General features: G+C 54.3%; 1 protein-coding gene across 3 annotated transcripts; it reads right to left on the minus strand.

Moving 5' to 3' along the window:
* Nucleotides 1-3,374: 3,374 nt before the first annotated feature.
* LOC102931400 (glutamate dehydrogenase 1, mitochondrial) lies at nt 3,375-17,156 on the minus strand. Of its 3 annotated transcripts, none has more exons than XM_037907381.2 (12): nt 16,625-17,156; nt 15,801-15,881; nt 14,784-14,839; nt 14,172-14,235; nt 13,340-13,434; nt 12,870-13,049; nt 8,045-8,182; nt 7,646-7,783; nt 6,604-6,684; nt 6,002-6,217; nt 4,792-4,854; nt 3,375-3,750 (listed from the first exon to the last, which is right to left on the minus strand). In XM_037907381.2, the coding sequence occupies exons 1-12, from the start codon at nt 17,139-17,141 to the stop codon at nt 3,634-3,636; spliced, it is 1,746 nt and encodes a 581-aa protein (XP_037763309.1). In that variant the 5' UTR covers nt 17,142-17,156; the 3' UTR covers nt 3,375-3,633. The 3 variants fall into 3 exon arrangements, with proteins under 3 accessions (XP_037763309.1, XP_037763311.1, XP_043376986.1); XM_037907383.2 differs by having other exon boundaries at nt 16,719-16,844; XM_043521051.1 differs by lacking the exons at nt 15,801-15,881; nt 16,625-17,156 and adding an exon at nt 15,700-15,772.
* Between the last annotated feature and the right edge of the window lie 7,558 nt (nt 17,157-24,714).

The following is a 24,714-nucleotide window of genomic DNA, read 5'->3' on the forward strand; positions in this document are numbered from 1 at the left end:
AGTCAGCCTCACCTCAGTCCCCGGAAAAATCATGGAGCAGGTCCTCAAAGAATCAATCCTGAAAGTGATCAGGAACAGTCAGCATGGATTCACCAAGGGAAGGTCATGCCTGACTAATCTAATCGCCTTCTATGATGAGATTACTGGTTCTGTGGATGAAGGGAAAGCAGTGGATGTATTGTTTCTTGACTTTAGCAAAGCTTTTGACACGGTCTCCCACAGCATTCTTGTCAGCAAGTTAAAGAAGTATGGGCTGGATGAATGGACTATAAGGTGGGTAGAAAGTTGGCTAGATTGTCGGGCTCAACGGGTAGTGATCAATGGCTCCATGTCTAGTTGGCAGCCGGTGTCAAGTGGAGTGCCCCAGGGGTCGGTCCTGGGGCCGGTTTTGTTCAATATCTTCATAAATGATCAGGAGGATGGTGTGGATTGCACCTTCAGCAAATTTGCAGATGACTCTAAACTGGGAGGAGTGGTAGATATGCTGGAGGGCAGGGATAGGATACAGAGGGACCTAGACAAATTGGAGGATTGGACCAAAAGAAATCTGATGAGGTTCAATAACGATAAGTGCAGGGTCCGGACGGAAGAACCCAATGCACCACTACAGACTAGGGACCGAATGGCTAGGCAGCAGTTCTGCGGAAAAGGACCTAGGGGTGACAGTGGACGAGAAGCTGGATATGAGTCAGCAGTGTGCCCTTGTTGCCAAGAAAGCCAATGGCATTTTGGGATGTATAAGTAGGGGCATTGCCAGCAGATCGAGGGACGTGATCGTTCCCCTCTATTCGACATTGGTGAGGCCTCATCTGGAGTACTGTGTCCAGTTTTGGGCCCCACACGACAAGAAGGATGTGGATAAATTGGAGAGAGTCCAGCGAAGGGCAACAAAAATGATTAGGGGGCTGGAACACATGACTTATGAGGAGTGGCTGAGGGAACTGGGATTGTTTAGTCTGCAGAAGAGAAGAATGAGGGGGGATTTGATAGCTGCTTTCAACTACCTGAGAGGTGGTTCCAGAGAGGATGGTTCTAGACTATTCTCAGTGGTAGAAGAGGACAGGACAAGGAGTAATGGTCTCAAGTTGCAGTGGGGGAGGTTTAGGTTGGATATTAGGAAAAACTTTTTCACCAAGAGGGTGGTGAAACACTGGAATGCGTTACCTAGGGAGGTGGTGGAATCCCCTTCCTTAGAAGTTTTTAAGGTCAGGCTTGACAAAGCCCTGGCTGGGATGATTTAGTTGGGGTTGGTCCTGCTTTGAGCAGGGGGTTGGACTAGATACCTCCTGAGGTCCCTTCCAACCCTGATATTCTATGAGGCCCCATGGGCAGCTGCTCTAGGGGGAAGGGCCTAGTGCACACTGGGGGGCTGGCTCTGGGCCCCCCACCACGTGGCCCAGCTCTCACAGGTCAGGGGACAGGCTGCCTGGGACCCCAGCCCCAAGGGCTGTAAGTGCATGGAGCCCCACAGTGCATGGCCCCAGGAAGCAGGTGGCCTGACCCGCCTGCATAAGGTGGGGGGAGAAGCAGGCATGAGGCTATGCAGTGACATGCTGAGCATCCCGCAGCAACCCAGGCCAAGAACCCAGGAGTCCTGGTGCCCCTAGGCCCTGCCGCTGCCCTGTGGCTGGGTTACATGCTCCTGAAGGGCTCAGGGAGAGGGGGCCGTGGATGGACACAAGGGCGATGGGGTCGGGCCAGAAGAATGCTGCGAGGCCGTCGGGGGTTTTCAGGGCTGGTGCCGGGCTGCCCAGGACCCCACCTGCCAGGCCACGACGCAGGCACCAGAGGGGGGGGGGGACATGCTGATGCAGGAGGTGGGGGTTCAGCAAGCTGCAGAAGACGGCACCCCACTGCCATCTGGGCAGGTGCCCAGACAAGGGGGCCAGGTCCCAAGAGTACGTCTCCACAGGCTGCGTGTGAGGGGGGACCCTCCTTAACCCTGCGTGGTCTGGGCCCCAAGGAACACGCCATAACACACCAGGCACAAGGAGCAGAGGTGGGGCCCTTCTCTCACTCCTGGGCAGCCTTTACGGTCCCACACCTAGGAACAGGATGGTGCTTGCACACCACGATCCAAGCTGGGGCCTTCACAAGAGGCACACGTGGCCCTCGCACGGCTCAGAGCTCCTGCCTGCGGGGGTCGCTGCTCTGGGCCCTCGTCATCCCCAACTCAGCAAATGCCAGCCAGCCCCTGGGGGCAGGGCGCAGCCCCGAGAAAGGGTGAGGCTGTGAAAACGGGGAACCCAGGGCAACCCGCCTAGGTGGGGACAATGAACCAGCACTCGCACTTCAATGGAGGCCACCGCTCTTGGGTCCCCCACCCAAATTACATCCCCCAAGCCAGGCCTGCTGGTCACCTTCCCCAGCACAGAAGGGAAGGGGCACCAGCCCACAGCCCCACCCCACAACTGGTTTGCTGCTGCCTGCAATCCCCTCTGCAGCATTTCTGCCAGCCCACAGAGCTTCCCGCAGCGCCCTGGGCCCCAGCTCCTGCCACGGAGTGAGAACGGGCTCCCTCTGCCCTGGAACGCAGGCAGGGCCCCGGGAGAAAACCCTGCCAGCAGCCAGGGGTGCACACAGGCAGCAGCCAGACTCTGCACATTGGGTCCGTGTGCAGGAGCCACCCGGAGCCCTTACCAGATCCCTGCAGCCCCCCAGCCAACACACCCACTCAGCAGTCATGGGGCCAGGCAGTTCTGGCACCCAGGGGTTGCCAAAATCAGATGGACCCTTTTCCCACCCAAGGGGCACCTGCTCTCAGGTCGCAGGAGGACAAGACTAGAGAAGGCGCGGTCCAGGGGAAAAGATGGAAATGTCCCAGAAAAACACAGGGGTTTTTTCCATTTCTTCTAAGGCCGAGTCTGGAAAAATTGGAACTTTGGGGAAAAAGTGAAAAGAAACTTGTGTGAAAAGTTCTCTCTCCAGAAGAGCAGTGAAAGAGGGAGGAGAGACAGCAAACCCTGAGCTATGCCAGCACTTCCAAGAGTACTTTAGTAACTGCTGAAGTTACACTGGGCCATACGGTGGCTAGGTCTGTCTAGAATCACAACACTCAGGGCACATACGGCGGACAACGCACTGTTAAGGAGTCCAGGGTTGGCACTATAAAGCGTGGCTCTAAACTCAAAGTTACTGCTCGTCCTCAACCTCGTGCTCTGGTAGCTCTGTATGTTAGGGGGATATTCATTCTCTAGAACCAGGACCTCCTCCTGTGGCTGCAGGATGACAGCGGGTCAGGTCTATCTGCATACTAGTGCGGAGCCCACGGGCTGGAACCTTCCTCTTTGTTTACACCAGTATTGATGTTTTCTATTTTCAACATCTGGTTTTTTTCATATTTGCCATCGGGCAAAACAAACCCGCCTAAGTGCTCCCAGTAAATGGTTTATGGAGAGACAATGCATGGTGGCACTCACAGAGCTAGGTGACCCCAACGCAGCCTCGGCAGCGGCTCCCTCTGCAACGCAGGAGGGCTGAGGTTGGAGCCACAGGGACAAACATGCCCTGACCCCCACCACCAGCACTTCTCCTTCTCTCCCCCCGCCCCCCCGAGAGTCTCTTTCCGGGAGCTTTTCGGCAGCTGTGCCCTTAGCCTGGGGAGGGAGGGCCGAGGCCAGGGGACAGCTCACGTCAGTATGCGAACCCAGCTTCATTGTACACCCTGAACACCTTCTCGATGGCGCACAGGTAGGCAGCGGTTCTCTGGTCCAAGCCCAGGTTGTACCTCGTGGCCATGTTCATGATTTGCTAGAAAACAATACGCAGAGGCACAAGGGCTGAGCTGGACACCAGGTGGCTGAGAACCGGGCGGGCGGGGGGGGGGGGGGGGGGGGCGCAGTGAAATCCAGCAGCTGCCAGCAAGCCTGGGCCCAGGACCATCCCTTCTGCAGCTCCAGCAGTGAGACGGGGCAGGTCAGACCCAGGGTTTCAGTGGCAGTGGAGAGGCCGTGCCTGGGAAAATGGGGTTTTCCGGGCTGGCCTAGCAGGGCTCTCCCAGTCGCAGGAGAAGCCTGCACTCAGCAGTTCGGACGGAACGATCCTAGCGCTGCTAACACACCTGGTAACTGGGACCCAGGGCCTGTGTATGGGCCACGTCCTCGGCAGGTTATACAAGGCACCCCCCACGGCAGCGCATCTCCAGCGGGAACCTCCCCTCGGCCTTCAGTCTGGGCAGCACCCAGTTCTACCCACAGACGTTCCGTCGGCTTCCAGCCCTCGACAACGGCAGTGGCAGCGTCAGGCACTTCAGGGCGAGGCTGCATCTCGCTCAGCCAGCTGCTCCCCATCCAGGCACAGCAGCGAGAACATGCGTGGGTGAGGCCTGGGAGGGGCTGGACACCAGCGGGGCCTCACTCGGCACCCAGGGGCTTGCCGGAGCCCCAGGCCGCTCCCAGGCCCCAGGGCTGTGGTTAGAGCAGCCCTGAGATCGCAACTGGTCAGAGGCACTTGCACTGCCAGCTGGGAGCTCCCAGGCCTCACACCCTGTGCGATAACAGCGCAGAGGCATGGCCAAGGGAAGCTCTTTACTCGGCTACAATGGAAAAGTTACGAACTAGGCTACAACCCGGGGGGCGCCCACAAGAAAGGGAACGGAATAAACCGCTGCCCTGGCACTGATCCCCGGGGCCCCCTCAGAGCAGCTCCCGGGCGCGCCGAGGTGTGCAGGCCCCGTATGAATACTAGACAGAACCCTCACAACAAGAGGGCTAGGACTCGGACCCCAGGGCAGTCAGGAAGAGGGCCCGTTCCCCCCAGGCATCACCGCAGCTGGTGCTCAGAGGCACATACCTGGGCCGAGCGGTCCATAGTGTAGGCCAGACCCGAGTGCACGATATCCTTCTCGGAGGCCCCCTGCAAGGGGAAAACAAATGAATCCCTGGACAGGGATGAGCTGAGCATCACCCCCCTTGCACAGCCGGACAGAGCCTTCTCAGCTCTCCGCCTCGGGGTGAGAGGCAGCCCGCTCCACGGAGGGGCTACCAGCGCAGGCTGGGTGGCCATGAGGCGAACCCTGTGGTCCGGGTTGTCCCGGGCAGGCTGCTGCGGCGCTTCTCCGGGGACACTCCCTGGCTCAGTGGGTTGCGCCCAATTTACACCAGCATGAACCTGGTTGGCCCAGGTCTCGGATCACCGTAACATGTGCTCCGTCCCTCGCTAACCCCAGCCTGAACCTGAACCAAGCCCTGACCCTGGGAGTTCTGCAGGGCTCTCGCTGCCTCGCTGCTCTAACGCCGACTCGTCCCCATCCACTTGAGCACCAGTCCCCCCTTTCCAAGGACTGGTCCCTACGGCCTTGGCGTCAGCCTCGTAGTAGTACAGAGCCCAGCTCCAAGCCCGCACCACTGGGTTTCCAACACACCCCTGGCTACAGGAACCCTGGGATCAGCCGCTGGCTGAGTTCCAGGTAGCCAAACCGGGGGCTGCCTACAGCCCAGGGAGCCAGCATCTCCCCTGCGACAGCCCCATCTTTGCCATGAAGCTCAGCCGGCTGGGGCCTGCAGGCTGCGCTTCCCAGCCTCAGCCCTGCCTTTTATCCCTCACCCTTCTGGCCATTTGTCCTTAAAGGGTTCAGGGAGTCAGGACAGTCTAGTCCCAGGGCCGATTCATCCTTTCCTTGGGGCCCTTCCACACCAGTGACACTGGGGCAAAGGGGCTGCAGAGCTGGCATAAGGTCCTCCCGGGAACCCCAAGCCTGCTCTGTGCCTCCCCCACAGCAGCCCCGGGCGCTGCAGTGCTCTGTGGGGAGTTGGGGTCAGGGCTGCAGCCAGGGAATTCTGCACCCTTGCGAAGACCCACGGGCCCCTTGCAGCAGGGGCACACCTTGGGCAGCCCTCAGAGCTGTCCTGGCCCGTCCCATGTCAGCACCCACTGCACCCCAATAAGGGAGGTCTCTGTCCCTGCACCAGCACCGGCCTGGATCTGGTCCACAGCTCTGGAGTGAGGCTGCCCTTTTGCCAGCACCAGAGCAGCACGCAGAGCAGACAAAGCCTGGACTTACTGCCACCCTGGCCTGGAACTCCGGGGAGGGGACGATGGGGATCTCGCCGCTGCCCTTCCCAAGGGTCCGCTCCAGGCTCTGCTGGACAGACATCAGCAGGTGGTAGTTGGAGTCCCGCTCGTACTTGAAGGTCAGGCGGCCATAGCTCACGTGGTTCAGGTTCTTCAGCCACTCAAAGAAGGAAACCGTCACGCCGCCCGCGTTCACATACAGGTCCTGCGAGGGGAGAGGCCGCGATGGAATAGACCCTCCTGTGGCTGCGGGGAGGCCCCTCAACACACAGAGCAGAGTCCCGATACATCCGCTCCAGAGTCATCCTAGGGCAGCGGCTGCAGGCAGGTCCCTCCCTCCTCCTGCCACCCTTCTCATGGGAGAGGAACTGGAGTCGCATGGGGAACCGTGTGTGGTCAGCACCTCGCTTTAGGTCCCCTTCCGACTGCTGACCCGGCTCCTGCCAGAATCGCTGCACCTGCACCAGGGGCAGGAACCACCATGTGGCCAGGGAGAGCAAAGGAACGCTCTCCCGCCTGTTTACCCCACGCCCTGGGCTGACTCGCAGGACCACAGTCCCCGGGGCCAGGGCGAAGAGGTGTCGGCCGTACCGGGATGACGAGGATATTTCTCTGCAAGAAGATCTCATGGGCCGCTGGTGTCGTGGGGCCATTGGCAGCTTCGGCGATAATCTGTGAAGCACAAACGGAGGCACGAGGCAGCCAATGCCCAGAGGAGGTGGACACAGGGCTGCGGTCGCGATGGGAGACTCGCCGCAGCCTTGTTCCCTCCTCTTAACAAGGGTTATTTCTAGCAGCCCTTTCCCAGGGTGCTGAGCACCAGCGGGCAGCTACTGCGAGGCTGCTCAGCCTGCACCAGCTGAAGACCAGATTGGTAACTCACCAGAACCCAGGGCTGCCCAGAGTTTGTGTAAAGTACAGACGACGGCAGAGTTCGGGCCTGGAGCGACTACAAGTTCCAGCATGTCCTGCTCCACCGTGAGCCACGTGGCGGAGATCATGCCTGCTGGGACCTGTGGTCTCCATGCGCTGCACCTGGCCCAGGTAGCTCTGGCTACCCCGAGGTACTGCATTTGTTTGTTGCCTAGTGGAGAGTGACAAGATCCCCATGTGCAGGGGATACCGATCTCCTTCCCCCTCTGAAATGTCTCTCCCCACCGGTGGTTTCCTGACCCTTTTCTTGCCCTCTGGCATGGCCCGAATGGCTGCACTGGGGCTGAGGGTTAGCTTGCTGAGAGGCGCACAAGAGGCTGCTCTAGCAATTCCCCGCACGGTGAGACGTGAGGTGTTGACTCACCACACACGCTTGATACCACTCAGGTTTCCATAAGGAACGTTGACCGTGGCAACTGGTGCCTGGATGCCGTAAGAGCGACTCATCACCTCTGCCTCATGCTCCAGCACCATGGGAATGCTTATCTGTATTCAGATGAACCCGTCTATCTATATTCCCTCTGCACAATTGCAGAGAGGAAGGGCCGGCTCAGAGCGCAAGGTGCTGCATGTTGACAGTCAGTCTACACTGGGTCATTTATATACAGAGAGCCAAATTCTGCTCCCCGGTACCTGGGACAGCTCCCGTTGCTTCAGGCACTCTTGGATGGGGAAGGGGAGCATTCTTTGTACTGCGTACCTTGGCTTGGACCCGATGCGCATTATCTTTTGTGAGCTGCTTCTCGATAGCAGCTGGGATGAGGATGTCACAAGGTACTTCGAGGACGCTGCCATCATAAGGCTCTGCTTTGGGAAAGCCAACTATGGTGCCATGTTCCTGGAATGACAAGGCCAATTCAGCAGTGCCCAGCCAGCTGCTTTGCAGAGCCCCTTCTGTAAGTGCCTCACAGCTGCACCACAGCAGCCGTCCATGGCTGGCTTCTGCTGGCGTTTGTAGACGCCTAAGCCATAATCTACAGGAGAAGAGAAGAGAGGAGCTGTCCACTCCCCACATTTCTTCTGCATCTGGAGCTGGGCTGGACACTCACACACCACCCCCCATTAAGACCACATTTTTGTGGGTCTGGATTGAACCTACCTTCTTATAGTCTTCTAGTTCCTTGGGATGGATCCCGCTGGAATTGTAAATAGCACCATCCACCTCCCCGACACACACGCAGCATGCTCCGTAGCGGTGCAGGTACCTCATGGTGTGCAGGCCCGTGTTGCCAAAGCCCTACAAGCAGAGAGGTCAGAGAGCCGCTAAGTGGGGGAATCCAAACACACATGAAAAAACGAACCAGGAGTTCCACACTGGGGCCCTTTAAGGTGTTTGGGGCAGGGCACTACTGGCTTTGAAAATGCCCAACAGCCATCTCATGGTATCCAGGGGCAAGGGCACTCAGGAACGTGTGGGCTAAGAGCCAGTAATGAGATTCAGTCTTTGGAGGGCTGCCGGCTACTCAGCAAGTTCTGGCACTGTAAGTGGCCCGCTGTGGATGAAAGGACCGGTCACGCAGCAGCCTCGGCATTCACAATCACTTCCACAATGTGCAGTCATGACAGGTTAACTGCTTCTGAGCAGGAAGCTATAGTGTTCTGTTTTACGAGAAAATGGACCCAGAAAAAAAACCAAGACCAGCTCCTGCAATGGGCTTTCCCCCTGGATGGTCAAGGCAGGCTAGACATTAGCTGAATGTTAGACAGACCTTTTATCCTCCTATGCTGGTTCAATTAGCTTCCAAGAAACCAGAGGGAGGAAGAATTACTGCAGGTAAGGGAGACCTCATAATAGCGGGGTTCTTGGCTATTAGCAAGGATGCACAACGATGCTGTTTCCAGCTCTGTTTGCCAGAAGCTGGGAATGGGAGACAGGAGATGGAACACTTGATGATTCCCTGTTCTGTTCATTCCCTCTGGGGCACCTGAAAGAGTCACTGACAGCAGACAGGATACTGGGCTAGATGGACCTTTGGTCTGACCCAGTGTGGCTGTTCTTATGTTCTTCCCCTTAAGGCAGGTGTCTTTGCCCCACCTGGATCCTAGCTCAGCTGCTGGCCAGGGTCAGGTTCTTAAAGCAAAGCTGAAAACCAATTTCTTATTTAGCAAAAACAACTTCCACAGAAAAACTATAAAGATGAAGCAGCCAAGGGCCTCTCCCTCTGCTTCACTAGCCCAGTAAGTTAATTAGAAAGTGTTCACAATCCCTTTGGAGATTGCTCAGAATAGTTAATTCAATAGAGGTGACTCCTGGAGCCATCACTTCCTTGTACCATCTCAGCTTGGCTGGCAGAGTTCTGTGGCCTGAGGCACGGACTCACAGGTCACGGCATATTTCTCTTGGACTGAAGAAGCAGCTGGGAGGCAACGAGCTTCACGTCCCACAGAAAGGGAGCTCCATTCATAATGGGTAATCAGAAAAGAAAAACCAATGCCCAGCAGCAGCCCTTTCCCAGCCAAGCATCACTCCCATACAGGTGGTCACCCTGCACGAAGCCCTTCATTTCAGATGCTGAAGAAACAGGTGTGTGCTTGTCAGCTAGACAGCTAGACAGCCCCGAGCCCTGAATGTAAATGGACACATTGCACCACTCACAGCTGAATGTGAAAGAGACCAGGCTTAGAATGCCTGGACAACATGTGCCGACCAGGCTAATGATCAACCATGTCTTTTCAGATTCATCACCCACCAAATTCCAGCCCAGAAACGGCAGGGCGCTCAATACAATGCAGGTGAGCCACACCTTCCTCAGTCGTTGATTAAAACATGACAAATGTATTCCAACCAGTCTTCAGCAGCTTCACCAGAACAACCCCATCCCTGCTCGGCAGTGTAGATGCTAGCTCTGGCAGGACAGACCATGCCAGTTTCACTGCTGCACACAGGCTACAGTGCGTTTGCATTTGTGGGTATTAGTAAAATAGCAACTTGCCTAAAATGGACCATGTAAAGCAGGGGGAGTGCCGGTAAGCGAAGGGACTGTTTTACAAACACGCAGAAGACCTCTCCAATTCAATACTGGATATGGGAACAGGAGTTTTAGCATGTTATGTTTTCAGGACCCCAGCCTTCCTGCACAGTCTGAGAGCAATGGGCATCAGTGACTGGAGGGTCAATCCCCAGTGTTGCTACGCAGCTTGTGTGGGATATTGCTGGCAGGCTCTCCTAGGTACCACAATGTGGGGAGCAGAGAAAGGCCGGGAAGTCTGATAACATTGTTTCCACTGGCCCATACGTTTGGGTGCACAGGGCACCGCAGGCTCCGACAGACATACGGACTATGCTCACACTAGAAACGCTTCAGAGGCACAGCTGCTCCTGCATTCTCAAAGGAAACCTGCACAACGCGTTCAAAAGATGAGCCTCGGAACTTCAGTTCATAGCTCTGCTAGACACAAACTCATGGACCGAACACACACAGGATTTATGGCTTATTACAACCATCTGTAACCCACTCACCCCCCACCCCTTCTTTCTCCACTATGCCTGGAGAGATGTTAACAGGCCACTTCAACGTAAACGGTCCCTTGAAATGTGTGTTACCTACTTATGCAAAGCAAATTTGTTCCACCTTGTCTTTAGCTGTGACGCTCAGAGCACCTTTCCCAGACCCGCAGAAGGGCTCTGTATAGCTTGAAAGCTTGTCTCTTTCCCCAACAGAACTTGGTCCAATAAAAGACATCACCTTCCCCACCTTGTCTCTTATACCTGAATATGGCCAGACACACGGAGAGCCTTTTAACAACTTGGTGCCTGTGTAAATAGGTTCAGAAGGAACACAACCATGGGACACAAATATCACAGGACCAGAGTGAACTTCCTACACCAGAGTCCAGAGATGCTATTTTCCTGAGCTTTGGCTAGGGAGACTCGGCTCCCAGGCCATAGGCTTCTTCATCATCCTGGAAAGGTTTTTGTCAGAGAACTGGGTGAGGAGGGACTGTGAGCGTGAGTAATGCTGCCAGAGGCAGTCAGCACATTAGCACTAGACGCTCCAGGCCACTTTGATGAACCCAAAGCTCAGGAGCTGTAAGTGCTCCATTGCCATTTGGCAGGATAAATGCGATGACATCCAGCAAGACAGAAAGCCGGGCTGATTCTGCAGGCAACGTTTGGAAAAAATAAACCACCGAGCTGGATCAGCAGAGTCGGAGTGTAGCAGCATTTGCCAAAGAGTGAGTCGGCAGCACCATGAGAAGAGGGCACAGCTATCTGAGACACACAAGAGGGAAGCATTTCACCATGGTTACAAGGCAGGCCCTAAACTGGGATCTGCGGGGCAGAGACAGGAGGGAAGGTGGAGAGAGATGCAGAGCAGCCAGAGAAGGCAAGCTTCCAGGTTGACTGCACCCAGACACATCTGGCTAAATCAGGCTTCCCTCACTTCTCACCCAGCACAAAGACACTTAAGGACACCAGTCCTACAGCAGCCCATGTTAGGCAAGTGGGGCTTTGGACACAGACCCACCAGGGTGGAGGCACAGAGTTACATAACATGTTTGTGCGTAACACCTTTGATTTTCCAAGGTGCTCAGCACCCAAAGGGCCCACTGACTTCAACTGCACTTGTGGGTACTTTGCCCTCTGAGAATCGGACCCTGGCTTACATGCAAAGCCCTGTGAACTCCTGGGTTCCATGGAATTCTCCCCAGGCCACAGAATCATGCTCCAGAATCTCAGCTTCTTTAAAAAAAAAGAAAAGATGTTTCTAGCCCTTGTGGTTGCAGAGATAGCCTTGAAAACATGAGCCAAGTGCAACCCATGCAGTCCGAGTTCCTACAGTCTGCAACCGCTGCCTGCCTGAGTCTGCAGAGAGCCTGAAACAACAACTCTAAGAAGTGCTAACCACCCCATTAATTTGGAACTGGGACCTGTGGACTCCATAGTTCCATAATATGGAAGATTCCCAAGATGCAAAATTCACCATTTTGCTCTGGCTGGGCACCTGGTATTTTGTTCACCATCTCCCTGCCCTGCTGGAGCTGTATCTTTCACTGCAGATTTCCTCAAAAGGGGACGCAGCATTACAGCACGTGCTCTCTGCACTATTCCACAAATCCAAGCGCAGGGGTCAGAAGGCTAGAGCTAGCGTCCAGCCTGCTGCCAGGGAGCTGACCCGCTGAAGCTAGCTACTGCTTCCCTGGTTCCTATGGAGAGAAGGAGATTCTCTGCTACATTTTACATCCATGAGCCATCACTGCATGTTTAAGAGAGCTGGGGAGCGGGGGCATGAGAGGTGCTGCATGGTGGTAGAACATATTAAAATAAAACAGAAAGCCCTTTGAGATTTACTGAAGAGCATTACAGAAAATGCCAGGGATTAATTATGTATTAATTATTACTAATAAGTTAACACTGGTGTATTGGTTTTCAGAAAATGCAGGGGTTCCTGCAGCAGACTTTGGTTCCGAACATGGGGTCTTGCTTATTTCTGCATGTACCTGACATGTGCCCCTGGGAGTGGCAGAGCTGCAGGCACCGAACTCTGAACATCTGGCCTTAGTGTGTAATCAACATGCAACCAGCTACTGCGACATATTTTGTTTCCAAGGTATTAGATGTGTAGCAAGCTGCACTGGGATGTTCCACGGCACGGGTGGAGGGAGAGGCTAACACAGGACGCTGCACCAACCCACAGCACAATTCACAGAGCCGCAGGGTGTCAGCTGTTGAGGCCAACTGTCTTCCCATCTGGAGACGGTTTGCGTTCTCAACGGCAGACAAGAGAGTTGGGAGATAAACGTCAGGCAGCACTGCTGTAGCTGAGCCTGAAAGCCAAAGGCTCATTCATCGACATCCATCTGTCTGCGTGGAAGGAGGATGCACAGCAGCTGACTTCCGCTGGGAATGGAGTGATGGCGACAATGAAGACCACAAGAAAACAAGCCTCATTTACAATGTTATGGCTCTGCCCAGTGCTTACCTGCAACACGAAGGTCTTGCCAGGGAACCCGGGGCTCAGGCCAATGAGGTTCATATAGAGAGTGCTGTTGATGTAGTTCTCAACCCCATGCAACAGACCACGGCCTGTGGCAGAGACTCTCCCATGGATTCCTCCCTGACTAATAGGCTTCCCTGTCACACAGGCATGGGCATTGATATCCTACAATTCCAAACAGAAGAACAAAGGTCAAGACCTCGTCTCGCTCGACCAGTCCAGAGAAAACAAGGCCCATTAGAGTTCAGACTTTCCTTGACCCACGGGTGCCCAGCCCAGTCAAAGATAAAGCAACTTTACTGTCAACCCTATTTTAGCACTAAACCCAGCTAGTCTGCACCATCCCAACACATCGAGCCCAACCTCAGCGGGAGCTCGCCCGACAAGCCATGGGAATGTACCACCTCCCTGACAGCAGCAGTATCTCAGCTGGCTGTATGACAAGCCAACATTACCTTGTACCCGAGAGTGTGGGAGTAGGTGTCAGCAATCCAGGACATCTCCCTTTCCCCTGTATTTATGTCAGGAGCAGCAACATCAGTTCCAGGCCCTGCCAGGAATAACAAATCTGTCAATTCTGGTTCCTTCTCAGTTCGGTCTCTTGGTTCAAACAAATCACAGTACCTGCACTTCTGAAGGGCCCTGGGATTACAAGGCCAGCCCAGCACAACCCACTGTTGCCTTTAGATACAGCTAATGATCTTCTGTCTGCAACATGGCATTTCCTATCCACTCTGGTCACAGCCTCACACAGCTTCACTGCCCCTGGGCTTTGCCATGACTCTTCCCAACCCTCACACACCCATGGTGACTCCAAGAGTCTTTGCTGTGTGACGACTCTCCCTTGATCCATGTCACATGCTGAGGGAGAAGGAACTACAAAGCTTCAGATTCCATATACACACCCCTGGCTCTCTAGGCCAGGGGAATCTCGATGGAATGCAAAGGTCACAAAATCAGTGGTCTGTTATTGTGTTATTTGTATTACCATAGCGCCTAGGAGCCCAGCCAGGGACCAGGACCCCCAGTGCGAGGTGCTTTACAAACACAGAACAAAAAGACGGGCCTTATCCCAGACGTTTTGCAGTCTAAGTGTAAGCCAGGTGAAAACAAGTGGATCCAGACAGACAAGGAAACAATAAGACAATATCGGTCAACGTGACAAGCAGTGGCCCCAGGACACCTGTTGCCTAGCCGCTTGGTTCTCTGCTGGTTCCTTTGCCTACCTGCAAAGCAGTCATTTTTCATACAGCCCTGGAGAAAAATGTGGGAAGGAGCCACCCTCACCTATAAATCCCTTCTTGGCCATTTCAATCGTAAACTGCCTTGTTATTTTCTCCAGCTCACCTTCCTGTGCAAGAACATCAAAATTCAGCCATTACTGAGGGCCCCAAAAGCAAAGCAAACACCTGAGGTATGGCACCCAGCAGGTGCCATATGCCTTGACAGAGGCCGTGTGTTCTGATGTCCACAAAGCTTCAAGCATGGCTGAGGCGCTGCAGGAGTTAATGCAACTGGCGCCGTACAGAACTGGGGCGCCGTTAAACTGAAGTGAGCAATGACTGCATGCTTGGTCCCCTCCGCTCACAGCTCAAGGAATGCCCAGCCCTCCAGCCCAACTCAAACTCACACAACTTGCCCCAACACGCCTGCCGGTACAGCCCCAGCCGCGTGTCTCCTGTCACCCGCCTGGCTGAATATACTGAATCATAAATCAAAGCTCAGCAGCTCTTTCTCCCCCAGAGCTGCTTTTCACAGCCACTGGAGAGAGCTGCTCACCACCAATGCCTCTTCCTTGCTTGTCAGAGTGCATCACTAGGACATGGACACTGAGGAATGGCTGCAGGAATCCTGTGCAAATGGAGCATGAACAATAAAAAGGAAACAAGGCCAACTTACTGAATACTTCTTTGGATCAATCTTCACGCCAGCCATGGCACCACCAAAGGGAACATCTGAAAGACATCAGGCAGCCAGATCAGTGACAGGCATACAGACGTCCTGCCCTAACTCACTGTTTTGTTATGAAGAGGGGCTGTGCGAGTGACTGCATCAATTCTTAAAGTCTGCTGGGGCATCGATCCAGAAGGGGAGCAAAGGAAGTACGGTTGGTAACTAGAGTACAGGACCAGACCCCCCGGCAACACTAACCTGTCACTGCCTCCATAACAACATCTGTAAGGCCCAGGTCCAAAACAAAGAATGGCTAGTGAACCTGTATCTGTCACAAACATCACCAGCAAGAACTGAATCCATGACAACCAGGAGATACAAGATGTATTTCATGAGTGAAACCGCTGTGACAGGACCTCCGGGGTACAACCTGGAACTGTGGGACTGCTGTGCCCCCTTCACTCTCCAGCCTGGGCTGTCTCTCACAGCGCTATGCCAGTGGCAAGTAGCCAGCCCCTCCAGGCACTGTGATCACTCAGCCATCAGCACGTGGAGCCCCACACCCAGGTAAATTGCATGAAGGCTCTCTTAAGCCACTCATGAATTATGCAGAGAGAAGCATGAGCCAATCACGCCCGCCCCCAGCATATACCGTCTCACACTGCTCAAGACTCCCTTGGACAGTACAAGCTCATTCATTAGTTCTCCAGTCCAACAAAGGGTGGTGGACGTGATAACCTACCACACGTCACAACCCCCTCTCCAGCACTCACAATTTTTCAAGATAGAACAGAACTCCTTGATCCCACCACTCAAGAGCATTGGGGGCATCCCAAATTCAGAGCAATGGGCCTTTAAGGCACTTCAGAGCCCCCACCACCACACAGTTTACACAGCACAATACATCTTGGCTAACACACACCTGTCACAGTTACACGCAGCACTTTGAGAGCATGGCATTCCGAGCACCACAACGCCATTGACAGAGCCCACCGGGCGCCTTCCCAACTCTCATTGACTTACCCACCACAGCACATTTGTAGGTCATTAAGGCTGCCAGGGCTTTTACATCATCAATGCTAATTGACTCACAAAACCGAACCCCTGGGGAAAAGGAGAGAGACAACAAATGAAGGAGACCTGCATATCCAGCAAGCCAGTGGCATAGAGAGTCAAAAAGGGCCCACCGCCATGGCCGGCCTCTCTACAATGGCAGCACCTAGTCACAAGGTCAAATCGCCCATCACTCAGCTCTACTTGTTTCTCTCAGCTGCTCTGAGAAAGGAAGGTTATTTCACAGGCACCAGACACCATCCAGATACAGCTGCTCAGGTTTCATTTAGCAACCTGGAGGTGGCAGAGCGTTTCCCCGCCAACACTCTTCTCGTCTGAATGGCTCATGGAGAAGTGTTAATGGAAAGAGAGGCTGGGTAGGGGAGGAAGTGCTGGGCTCAGGCCCGGCCCCCTTTGCCGGGCGGGGAGGCGTCGGCTGGGCTGGGCTCAGGCCCGGCCCCCTTTGCCGGGCGGGGAGGCGCCGGCTGGGCTGGGTTGGGCTGGGCTCAGGCCCGGCCCCCTTTGCCAGGCGGGGAGGCGCCAGCTGGGCTGGGCTGGGCTCAGGCCCGGCCCCCTTTGCCGGGCGGGGAGGCGCCGGCTGGGCTGGGCTGGGCTCAGGCCCGGCCCCCTTTGCCGGGCGGGGAGGCGCCGGCTGGGCTGGGCTGGGCTCAGGCCCGGCCCCCTTTGCCGGGCGGGGAGGCGCCGGCTGGGCTGGGCTGGGCTGGGCTCAGGCCCGGCCCCCTTTGCCGGGCGGGGAGGCGCCGGCTGGGCTGGGCTCAGGCCCAGCCCCTTACCCCCTTTGCAGGGCAGGAGGTGCTGGCTGTGCTGGGCCCGCCAGCCCTCGACCACCTCCCAGTGGCCGGTGTCCCGCTTCACGGGGACGGAGACCTCCAGGACGTGGCTGCAGCGCTGGATGGTTTCCAGGATGCCGTGCACCCACTGCCGCTTCTCGGTCTCGGGCCGCGGGCTGCGGAGCTGCTGCACCAGGTCAGCCTCGGCCACGCGCATGGCCCGCGTGCAGAACGTCTCCACCATGGGCAGGAGCCCGGGCGCGTCGAGGCCGGCCTGGGCCGCGGCCGCCACGTGCTTCCCGCTGCGCCGCCCGAGAGCGCGGCCGCCTTCCCCGCCACTTCCGCCTTCCGGGGCGTCACTTCCGGTTGGCGGGGCCCCGCCGCCGCTCGCTGGCTGCCATAGTAACGCGGCCTTACGCCGGCCCGCCTCCGCTAGGCGCCTGAGCCCGGCCCGCCCGCTCCGCCCAGCCGTCGTCAGCGCCTCCCCGCGCAGCGGCCCGGCCCCCAGCACCCTCTGCATGGCCGCGGCTCGGGCCGGCTGGGGAGCCCGCTCCTGAGACGGGGGCAGGCGGGCGAGACGCGGACACCCTGATTGGCTGAGAGGGGGCCGGGGCAGCCGCGCAGAGGAGACTCTCCTGATTGGCTGACGGGGCTGGACGTAAGAAGATGGATGCTCCTGAATGGCTGAGAAGGAAGTGGGCGGGGCGTCATCCCACTCTTCGCATTGGCTGAGAGTCCGGCCAATGGGTGACAAGGCGGGAAGAGCAGCTGTGACCCAAGCACGTTGCGCCCGATGGAGCAGAGGGGCGGGGCATGGTGTGAAGGGGAGGGGCCATTAGGGGGCGGCTCCCGCCCCGCCCCCACCCTGGGCTGTTGCTCCCAGCAGCCTTTGGTCTGCGCTGCACCAGCAGGGTGGGCTCAGCCCCTGCTCCCCCCGCCCCGGGCCCCCCGCCCCACGGGGCTCTCCCCAGGGAGGGGCCGTGCCCCCGGCTTAGGCAGCTGGGCGGCCCTGGCCCTTGGGGCCCCGTGCGAGGCCCCTTGTTTGTGCCCACTGGCCCCTAGGGCAGTTCCTGGGACGCGCTCCAAACCGGCCCCAGGGTTTGCTCCCCGGGAGGTACCGTCGCCGTAGGCCATAGGCTCCCCTGTCAGCTCTGCCGCCCGGTCCGGCCGCCCAGTCCCTCTGCAGCCCAGCCACCGGGGTGTGCAGGGGAAGGTCACTCGCTGTTGCCCCGCGGCCGAATGCTCCAGCTGCCTTGGAGCTGGGGTCAGGACTTGGGATCACGGGAGGAGTTTGGCCATCCCTTGTTTTCCCTCTGCTGGCCTGTGGAGACTGAACTCACCTCAACCTGGTGATCGGTCATAGGGACAGGGCTTCCCAGAGTCGGCTGTTTCACCGTGCCGGGGGCCTGGGCGGGGGAATGCCAGATCGTGTGCACACAGAGAAGCAAACATGGTAGTCTCCAGCGTGGTCACCCTAGCACCTTTCTCCAAGTTCACGGGCACAAACTAAATTAATTTAAAAACATTTTTGATTCCCTAGAACTGCCTCATTTTATATTTAATATTTGCCTCTGGGAATTAGCTCTTAAGTAAATAACATGTTTTACAAAACAAGCTTAATGAGGCATTTACCTGATAGATCTCAAACCCCCTAATGTAAAGAATGCATATTTATAACATAGAGTACCAAGACATGTTGGAATTTTTATTCTTAAATACCAAAGTTATTAAAAGGACATAATCAAGTTGTTTTTAAAATAATGTTTAAATATATATTTCTTACCTTCAGACTCTTTGAAGACTGAAAAATAAATACTTCCTTACCCTAACTTGGCTTTCCTCAGTCATGTGCATACTCGTTTGTTTTTGTAGGGTTCTTCATGATAAGCATGGAGTTGCTCTAGTTGTTTTTCAGAAAACATTGGTTTGAGGAGAATTACATGCATCTTGTAAACAAATATAAGAACTAAAAACTCCAGGGTGCCCCTTATACAAATATGTATTAAATCTGGTTAGGTTTGTAACACAAGCTGGCAAAAGCTCTTTCCACTCTTAGCTCATGGTGCCTTCTCTATTTCACATTCCATACTGAAGAAATAAGTGCTGTATTTCTGGGGAGGACACACTGTATTCCTTTCAGAGTGGTAGCTGTGTTAGTCTGTATCAGTAGAAAGAATGAGGAGTACTTGTGGCACGTTAGAGACTAACAAATTTATTTGAGCTTAAGTTTTCATGGGCTAAAGCCCACTTCATAAGATGCATAATGCAGTGATTGGATTTCTGCTGTAAGTGCAAAACTCATCACAAGCTTAACTTTGGAACTGTGATGGTGCTTCCATAGTAATTGTCAGTATTATTTTCCCTCCCCTTCCTTAGGCATTCTACCATCTTGTGTGATTTGAGTTACTCCTGATGTGCTCTGAGCAGAGGTGTCATTGAACTGTCCCCTGTGGCACCCTAGGATTGCCAACTTTCTAGTTGCACAAAACCGAACACCCTAGCCCTGCCTCTTCCCCCAAGGCCCCGCCTGTTCCCCCAAGGCCCCATCCACACTACATTCCCCCTCCCTTGGTGGCTCGCTCTCCCCTACCCTCACTCACTTTCATGGGGCTGGGGCAGTGTAACGATGCTGCCCTTGGTGGGACACAACTGAGAGTATCAATTCAGGACAAATTGCTTAGAGGAGGGCAGTTACAGCCCCAGGCTGGTGGTTCTCCACTTCTAAGGCACACCAGACCAGCCAAACAGGGAGGACTTCAGTCTCACCCCACTGGCTAACCACAAGTCACACAAGCAATTCCCTTAGACACTCCAGTTTCCCAATATCACCACCAGTGCCACTCATTATGGGGACAAATGGTTATGAAAACCAATACCCCAGTGAAACAAAAAAGGTTCTCTCGATCCCAAAGGACCAAGTCCCAGACCCAGGTCAATATACAAGTCAGACCTTATCCACAAATCACGCTGTTGCCAATCCTTTAGAATCTAAAATCGAAAGGTTTATTCATAAAAGAAAGAAATATAGATGAGAGCTAGAATTGGTTAAGTGGAATCAGTGACATACAGTGATGGCAAAGTTCTTGGTTCAGGCTTGTAGCAGTGATGGAATAAACTGCAGGTTCAAATCAAGTCTCTGGAGATCATCCACAGCTGGGATGGGTCCTTCAGTCCTTTGTTCAGAGCTTCAGTTTGTAGCAAAGTTCTTCCAGAGGTAAGAAGCAGGATTGGAAACAAAATGGAGGGGTTTCCAGGGCCTTTTATATTCTCTGCCCTGTGGAAGGACACCCCTTTGTTCTTACTGTGGAATATCACAGCAGCAAGATGGAGTTTGGAGTCACATGGGCAAATCACATGTCCATGTCTGACTCAGTGCTTTACAGGCTGGCGCCACTGTTTACACATTAGTTTGAATGTTCCCAGGAAAGCTCAGATGTGGGCTGGCATCTCCCAAAGTCCCAAATGTGGCCATCCCAGTGCGCTGCCAGCTGTCAGTGTGAACAGACTGCAGCGCTTTCCCTACGGAGCTCTCCGATGGTGGGTTTAACTCTCAGCGCTCTACATCTGCAAGTGTAGCCAGGCCCTGGGTGTTTCTTGATTGGGCACTTACTGAGAATTGTCCTTTCTCAAGAAGCTGACCAAATGCTTCACTGAGGCGGCTTAGAATCAAACACATTGAGATACAAGTACACAGCCAATATTCATAACTTCAACTACAAAATGATACACTCACAGACAGCATCATCACAACCAGCAAATCATAACCTTTCCATAGACACCTTACTGGACCTCCTTTTTACAGGATTTGGTGCAGCTATAGGACCTTGGTTGCAACAATGATCTGTACGGTCACAGTTCATGTCAATAACATCACACCCCCAACACAAAACTGATGCAGGAAGGGACGACACAAACATCACTGACTGCATCCCAAGAGCTTCTGTCTTTCTACAGCTAGTATTGGTGTATAACCGAAATGGTTCATCAAAGTCATCTTCAATAACATGACTGAATCGCTTTACAAACTCCAGGTAAAACGTGGTTAGAACAATATTGGATTGGATCTGCTCTTGCAGCATGGTTCCTGTATGCCTCATGTGATGTCAAGAGCTCAAGAAAATAGCTACTTTAGCTATACAAATGCTGGCAAATGTTTAGAACCCAATTAACATCAAGTCACTGTAGATATTAATGTTGTCCATAGTACAGGAATCTTGGCATTTAGCTGTGAAAGTGATATGGTAGTGTGCCTCAGTTTCCCTTTTCATACAGCACATTAGGTTTGGAATGTCTTTTGCCCTGTGAAAAGTTCCAATACTGTTTACAGCATTAACTGTGAAACATCAGTATAACAAGGCCTTTTAACATACGGTGTGTTCTCAGGTTTCAGAGTAGCAGCTGTGTTAATCTGTATCCGCAAAAAGAAAAGGAGGACTTGTGGCCCCTCTGCCATGTATATTGGCCAAACTGGACAGTCTCTACGTAAAAAAATAAACGGACACAAATCAGACGTCAAGAATTATAACATTCAAAAACCAGTCGGAGAACACTTCAATCTCTTTGGTCACTCGATTACAGACCTAAAAGTGGCAATTCTTCAACAAAAAAACTTCAAAAACAGACTCCAACGAGAGACTGCTGAATTGGAATTAATTTGCAAACTGGTTACAATTAACTTAGGCTTGAATAGAGACTGGGAGTGGATGGGTCATTACACAAAGTAAAACTATTCCCCCCCCCCCCCGCCCCCGTTCCTCACACATTCTTGTGAACTGCTGGAAATGGCCCACCTTGATTATCTCTACAAAAGGTTCCCCTTCCCCCCAACCCCTGCTCTCCTGCTGGTAATAGCTCACCTTACCTGATCACTCTCCTTACAGTGTGTATGGTAACACCCTTTGTTTCATGTTCTCTGTGTATATAAAATCTCCACACTGTATTTTCCACTGCATGCATCCGATGACGTGTAGCTCACGAAAGCTTATGCTCTAATAAATTGGTTAGTCTCTAAGGTGCCACAAGTACTCCTGTTCTTTTTAGTGTGTTCTCATGTGATCCTTTTAACATGTTCAAGGGTTTTTTCCAAAGATTTAGGCACATTGGACATTTCTACAGTTCTTGGTAATAGCAACACATTAGTTACCAAAATTACCATTAGCAACAACAACAAATCCATTGCAAGTGTCCATCTACAATCATTTTTGTCATGCCACACCTTTGGCTCAATACCACTGGGGTTTGGGCCTTTTAGGGTTACCCTGTGGCTTCCCTTTGCAAAATTAAGTTCTCTTTTTCCTCCTTGTTCTGTAGGATCAAACCCTGATTTCTTTTGTTTAACAGAATTCACTGGCTGAGGGGGTGTGCTCTCTGTGCTAACAGCCATTAGCAAGTCTTTCTTCTCCCTGTCAGTCAGGTAATTTGCATCAATACAGACAGGAGCCAGTTCACCAGTTTTCAGATCCTTAACTGCTAGGATTCCAAGGCTGTTCCGGCACCCTATGGCACCCTGAGCTTTCCCCTGAGTGCTTACAGTTCATTCTCAACCCAGGCCAGTTAACATTTGCCATCTTAAAAGTCGACTGTTGATTCCTGGCTTTTGTGTTCTTTCTCTTACCCACGTTCTCATCCATGACAGAATTTTACCTCTCACCTCTTACTACACAGATTCCTTAATAGCCTCTTGTGAGAAATGTTGCCACAGGAAAGGTCAAACCACCGATGGCGTCTTGCTCCCCGAGAGCCTGGGGCAGGGGGAGACCTGAGCGTGTTCTGGCTCTGTCAGGCCTTTCTTATGCACAAGATGAGGCAAAAGGAGTCTCTGAACCCAGAGTGGCCCCATCGCGCATCCCCCGGGGGCTGGAGGAGAGCTGTCCCCTCATGTTTTCACTGATCTGTTCCTGCCCCCTGTCACGGACTCCCAGGTCGTGCCCACTCTTGGCCCGTGCAGTCCCTGGGGGAACCGCCTTCAGTGTGACAGCCCCTCTCGAGGGCCACTCTCTCTCGGGGGTCCAGCCCCTCCACCTCCTGGAGCCGCACCTCTCTGAGCCTTAGCCTGCCTGCCTCTGCCGTGGGCCCCCTCAGGGAGTCCACTCGCTCTGGACGCCCGGGGCTTCCACTCCCAGAGGGAATAATGCAACCCTGATCTCTAGACTGGAGCGACTCTCAGCCAGCGTAAAACAGGAGGGTTTATCGAGCATCTGAACCCAGCACAGGAAACTCCCAGGGCCTCAGGCCTGGCCTCCCTCAGCCCAGCACATCCCAGTCTCCCCTGCACCCAGGGGGGCTCTGCCTGCTCCCTCTCTCCAGCCCCGAGCTCCCCTGCTTCCCAGCTAGGCCTCTGAGATCACTGGCCCCAAGCCCCCCTCTGTCCATTGTCTTCTCTCCAGGTAAACGGGGTCGCCTGGGCCTCCTCTCCTCTCAGACTCTCCTCCCTCTGGCTGGTCAGGTCACCGGGGTCCTCTCTCCGCAGCCCATTATCCTCCCACTGCCCAGACCCGGCTGGGCCTCCCGGTCACCAGTCGCTGGGGTCTCCATTCTCCAGGCCATTGGCTGGGGTCCCAAGTTCCATTTCAGGTCCTCTGTACCAACAAACTCCGTCTCCCATCACCTCGTTAAAACAGCAACACCCAGGGAAACTGAGTCCCACCCCCTCTGCATGTAAACCATGGGAAAAACCAAGAGAAAAACAAGAGAACCCCACACTTTGTCACACACTCCTCACTCAGGCATGTACACGGTCTGGTCCCGCTCAGCCTTTATGTGTGGTTCCCCCATGCCTGGGAACAGGGACAGAGACCCAAGAAAAAAAGGGGAGACCTGCATCTCAGGGGGCTGAGGACCCCAGCTAGGCTCTGGCGGCTGCCTGGATGTCATCTATCCCTGTGGGCTGCGGCGGGGGGCAGGGGGGGGAGATCTGGGGAATGCTCCCCGGCCGTGCCCTCACTCTGTGCTGTGACAAGCACTGGGGGGACAGGCACTGTGAGTGTGAGGCACCGGGGGGGTGGGCCTGAACTGTACCTGCACCCCGTCCTTGGAGCATTTCCTCTCTCTTCTCTCTGCCTTGGCCCTTACCCGGTGCGATCTGTGGCTGGATGCCTTGTGCAGAGGTACCAGCCCCTGCGAATGCAGGAGGACATGCTCCTGACCTCACTAGCGAAGCACAGCGTGCAGACCTGGGACGGCATCTCCAGTGTCACCGCAGGGCAAAGAGGCTCTGGGACACCAGGTGCCGTCTCGTGCCACGGTCCCCAGGTCTCAGCTGAACACAGACAAACACACAGCTGCAATCAGGCTGGCTGGCTGACCTGCGCACTCGTGCTGTTAAAAGAGGTATTCGAAGGAGAAGAATGTGTTTGGCCTTTAGACTTTATTGGATGCTTGTGAGTTGCTGCCGCCATTAATCTCAGCTGTGTCCCATATTGTAAAATTTGGGCTGCCGTGTTGTGAGCCTCTGTGATTGCGTAAATCACCAGACAGGAGAGAGAGGTTAGCTAGGGTGATGGGCTGGTCTCCAGCAGACGGGGTCATGTCCGGCCCAACGGCAAAGGCTCCTCAATACCAGATGGACCATCGTGGAAGCTGGAAGTTCCCTACATACCCTTGACAAGAGGACAAACGATTTTTGTTGTTCCTCTGCCTCCTCCCCGTAAAGAGGAGCCAGGCAGGGCCTCCTCCCACCAGCTAAGCTGTGCAGCCAAAAGCATGTGGGAAGGAGAGAATAAAACTGCTAACAAGGAGGAGCCAGTTATCTCTGTGCTGCTTGGTCTCTTGGGGGCAGGGTATTTCTAGGCATACGCAAGAGATCCCCAGCTGCTTAGCCTGGGTAAGCCATATGGGTCAAATAGAGCCCCTATTACCTCTAGAAACCTAAGACTAACTCACTTGAGTGTCTGTGTTTCCCTGCTTTAACCCTGTAAATATCACTCTAAATTCCTTCTCCTATTTACTAAATCGTCATGCAGTTACTATAGGATTGACTACAGCCTTGTCTTTGGTGTGAGGCCTAAAGCGCAATTGAGCTGGGATCAGTGACTGGTACTCGGGGACTGGGCATAACCCAAATATTGCTGTGATTCATGGTGCCAGAGGCCATC

This window comes from Chelonia mydas, chromosome 8 (assembly GCF_015237465.2).
Source record: "Chelonia mydas isolate rCheMyd1 chromosome 8, rCheMyd1.pri.v2, whole genome shotgun sequence".
Taxonomy (NCBI): domain Eukaryota; kingdom Metazoa; phylum Chordata; order Testudines; family Cheloniidae; genus Chelonia; species Chelonia mydas.

Coding starts and splice junctions, on each gene's coding strand:
- LOC102931400 (XM_037907381.2), bottom strand. CDS start 17,141: ATGCAGAGGGTGCTGGGGGCCGGGCCGCTGCGCGGGGAGGCGCTGACG. Junction 6,685..7,645: donor CGCATCGGGTCCAAGCCAAG/GTACGCAGTACA, acceptor TGTGCTTCACAG/ATTATCGCCGAAGCTGCCAA. Junction 4,855..6,001: donor AGTTCCAGGCCAGGGTGGCA/GTAAGTCCAGGC, acceptor TTCCCCTTGCAG/GGGGCCTCCGAGAAGGATAT.